The following is a 4201-nucleotide window of genomic DNA, read 5'->3' as shown; positions in this document are numbered from 1 at the left end:
AATTTTTCCGTTTTTTTTCCCAGGCCTTCACATCTCTAGCCACAGCCCATACCGAAGAGGAAGAGGTTCTTCTTCTTCTTCCTGGTTCCCTTCTGACTGGGATATAAGGGCTCAGGGAAGACATTCTTCTTCTAATGGAAGAGTCACTTAATTGGGAGGAATCTAAAGACGCTCCTTAGATTGGAAGGAGGCTTCAGACCTAAGCCAAAAGGGAAGGTTGGGATAGTTATTAATAAATAAACCATGCTTAGTGGTGTGGCAGGTCAGGGGTAGGATCCACCCCCCCACACCCCCCGGGAGTGCAAGGCAGATCTGCTCATGCTGGTCTTGTGGGTCTGTTACAAGTGGAACTGAATGTCTTGGGTTGTTGCCAACAGACACTCTTGCGTCCGATCCCACAAAAGAGTTGGTCTGGACGTGACAGTCTTGTCACACCCACGACAGCTGCAACACTAGCACCTCTGTTCCGATCGCCGCCCACCCCCCCACGGTGAGATAGTACAGGAGGCGGAGGGAACGTGTCTCACAGCCTATTGGCAAGCGATCGTGCTGAACACAGGGCTTAAATGTCTGCAAGGGGAAGGTTTGCAACAAGGTGGGAAGAGACTGGTTTTCATTCCCCCCCCCTCCTCCACCCTCGACCAAGTGTTGTTAAAGTATAACTTTGTCTGCACGATCCATTGAGTCAAGCAATTTCTTGGAGACCTTTTTGTCCCCTCTCTCTCTCTCGCAGGTGGACCTCTTCAAAAAGACCCTCCTGTTAATTCCCATCCATCTGGAAGTCCACTGGTCCCTCATTACTGTGAATCTCCCGAACCGCATTATTTCGTTCTACGACTCTCAAGGCATTCATTTTAAGTTCTGCGTAGAGGTAAGAGGTCGGTCCTTACAAAGCATTTCTTTTGGTCTTTGCTGAAAGAGGAGTCGCTCCTTCATTTCACGGGACTCTCACTTAAAAGTTTGGCGGGTTTTGGAGCTGTGAATCTCAGGGTCTTCCCGTGCTAGAAGCAGTGTCTCGGTTCCCTTTAACTGGCGTGTTGGAACTGAAGCCTGCTACTGAGTGCCACACACACACCCCAGCAATATTTGAGTCCAGTAGCTGTGGTGGCTCAAGCGGTTAAGACGCTGAACTGCAGGCTGTGGAAGGTCAGTAGTTCGGCAGTTCGTAGACCCGGGTGCCGCATGACGGAGTGAGCTCCCGTCTCTAGTTCCAGCTCCTGCCACCCTAGCAGTTCGAAAGCAAGAAATTGCAAGTAGATAAATAGGTACCCCTTCGGTGGGAAGGTAACAGTGTTCCGTGCGCCTTGGTGTTTAGTCATGCCGACCACATGACCACGGAAACGTCTTCGGGCAGCGCTGGCTCTTTGGCTTTGAAACGGAGATGAGCACCGCAACCCTAGAGTCAGATTCGACTGGCTTTCGAGCAAGGGAACCTTTACCTTTACCTTAGCACCTTAGAGGCCCTTAGTTGGATTGCCCAGGCTAGCCTGATCTCGTCAGATCTCAGAAGCTAAGCAGGGTCGGCCCTGGCTAGTATTTGGATGGAAGACCTCCAAGGAATACCAGGGTCATGATGCCGAGGCAGGCAATGGCAAACCACCTCTCAAATGTCTCTTGTCTTGAAAAACATACAGGATCACCGTAAGTCAGCCGTGACTCGACGGCACTTTCCACCAGTGTCTTAAAGACGTAGTTTGGTGTAATGGGTAAGAGTGCAGACTCTAATCTGGGAGGACCGGGTTTGATTCCCCACTCCTCCGCATGCAGCGGCTGGTGTGGCCTTGGGCCAGTCACAAGTTCTCTCAGAGCTGGTCTCTCACGAGGAGTTCTCGAAAGAGCTTTCTCAGCCTCACCTACCTCACAGGGTGTCTGTTGTAGGGAGAGGAAGGGAAAGGAGATTGTTGTAAGCCGCTCTGAGACTCCTAAGTGAAGGCGCAGGGTATGAATCCAATCTCCTCTTCTTCCTCAAGATTTCCACGGTATGGGCTTTCAAGAGTCAAAGGTACAAATAGGAATGGAGATCCCTGAGCCTTTATATCCCAATCGGAAAGTGGGGGGAGGGGTTGTTGCAAAGAAGGGGGAGCAGGAAGCAAGAGTACAATGCAAAACGTAGCCAACTTGACCAGAGAAGGGGAGAAATGCTTAGGGGCAGCAAATTAGTATCTGTGGTGAGACGGGAATCCTGTGTTCCTGCTCAGCTCTGGAGGGTCCAGTGTTCTGAATTTGTGAACGAACTCTAGTTCAGCAATCTCCCCCTTCCCCCCAGATGCCCAGCAGTTTCCTGTTTGTAAATGCTGTAGATTCCATGTTAAAGGGGGCCAAAAGACCTTCTTTTAGTGAAACCAAAATTGATGAGCAATGCTCCCTCTAAGCTGTGGAGTCCTGTGAGCAAAAATTCTACTTTGTGAGCTAGTGGCATTAAAGCTGTGAGCGAGCGATTTGGCTGCTGCCTAAATTAGTTCGCTCTGGAGCCATCCTCCCTGAGCTGAGACTAAAATGTGTGAGCTGGAGGCTAAAATATGGTGAGCTAGCTCACACTAACTCAGTTTAGAGAGAACACTGAGCAAGATGCGGTGGAGGTAGAAGCGGTAATGTAACCACATTTTCAAATGGTGGAAAACAGCAGTAGTCCAGTAACACCTTAAAGACCAACAAAATTTGTGGCAAGGGATGGGCTTTCGTAAGTCACTCACTGCTCATGTTTTCAAATACTGAAGATACAGATACTGCAGATACTGAAGAAGTGAGCAGGAACTCACAAAAGCTCATCTCCTTCTGCGATTTTTGTTAGTCTTCAAGGTGCTGCTCTTCTTTTATTAAGGCACTTGGGGTGTCAAGTCGGCTAGGCTAAGATTATTACACTGTTGAGTTTCCTGAACTCAGGTCTGCAGATTCTAACCAAATGGGGGTTTAATTCCAGGTTTTGCAGCCTTTGACACCCCCCCTCACTGCACCTAGGAAGGTCTTGGTAAAGAACAAAACAGGATCCAGGGACACCTGACAGACCAGCAGTTTATTCCAGCATAAGCTTTTTTGAATCAGACCTACATACATCCTTGTAGGTCATTTTATGCTTGAAGTTAACAAGCAACAGGAAGGCTGAGGATAGTTTCAAACAAAAGCCGTCTGAGAAACAAGCCCGTTCAGAGTGAGGGTGACTTCCAGCCAATGGCTCCCTCTAAGCTGTGGAGTGCTGTGAGCAAAAATTCTACTTTGTGAGCTACTGGCATTAAAGCTGTGAGCGAGCGATTTGGCCACTGCATAAATCAGGTTGCTCTGGAGCCATCCCTTCCTGAGCTTGAGACAAAAATGTGTGAGCCGGAGGCTAAAAAACTGTGAGCTAGCCCACACTAACTCAGCTTAGAGGGAACACTGTTCCCAGCTGTTGATAAGACAGGCTTAAAAACATAAAATCAGATCTAAGGTAGGTGCACTGTGAAACAAGCTGATCCAATCAGGGCAGTGCAGAGGGTGTGTTAAAGTACAGCTGAACAAATCAGCATCTTTAATGGGTGGGCCATGCCGAGCTGTTAGCACCTATAGCGAGTGAGGAAATCCAAGTTCTTGTTCAGACCTTGAGGAGAAGAGATAGCACTGAAGCTGTTGATGAATCCGATTTTAGCGCTTCCACGTTGGACTTTCCCTTTGAAGTTTCGTGGTATGAGAACAGTAATTGACGCTCTTTTCTTTTTTATCCTCCTAAAGAACATCCGGAAATACTTGCTGACAGAAGCTAAAGAGAAGAATCAGCCTGAGTTCCTTCAGGGTTGGCAGACTGCTGTTACAAAGGTAAGCATTGCGGAGGGGGAGCGGGGGTTAGGGGGCAGCTTTTGTAAGGTAAAAGGGGGCTACTCAGCAGCTTCCCTGTGGAGAGGCGGTGGCTAACTGGCAGAGCAGCTGCTTGGCATACAGAAGGTCTCAAGTTCAGTCTCCGACATCTCCGGTTAAAAAAAGGGTCAGGTAGGAGGGGATGTGAAAGACCTCAGCCTGAGACCCCGGAGAGCCTCTACTGGTCTGAGTAGACAGTTCTGGCTTTGATGGACCAAAGGTCTGGTTCTGTATAAGGCAGCTTCATGTGTTTTGCGGAACATGGCAACAGCCACAGGGCGGCACAGGGTGAAACTTCCATTTCCCAAAGCTTGCAGGAAAATCTGTTCAGCATCAGTGTGGCCCCAGTCCATGTATTTAGGTATCCGTAGAT

At 48.9% G+C, this 4201-nt stretch overlaps 1 protein-coding gene across 1 annotated transcript in view; it reads left to right on the top strand.

Moving 5' to 3' along the window:
• Nucleotides 1-733: 733 nt before the first annotated feature.
• LOC107118685 (sentrin-specific protease 5-like) overlaps nucleotides 734-4201 on the top strand; it is a gene marked incomplete at its 5' end in the record, with an annotated part of 15966 nt that continues 12498 nt past the window's right edge. Inside the window, 2 exons of the mRNA XM_015421046.1 lie at nucleotides 734-871; nucleotides 3706-3789. Coding sequence (XP_015276532.1) covers nucleotides 734-871; nucleotides 3706-3789 — 222 coding nt within the window. The remainder of the gene's footprint in view (nucleotides 872-3705; nucleotides 3790-4201) is intronic.

The sequence above is a fragment of the Gekko japonicus genome, unplaced genomic scaffold, assembly GCF_001447785.1.
Source record: "Gekko japonicus isolate JY-2015 unplaced genomic scaffold, Gekko_japonicus_V1.1 scaffold5239, whole genome shotgun sequence".
Taxonomy (NCBI): Eukaryota; Metazoa; Chordata; class Lepidosauria; order Squamata; family Gekkonidae; genus Gekko; species Gekko japonicus.
This window is presented reverse-complemented; position numbering and strand designations above follow the sequence as displayed.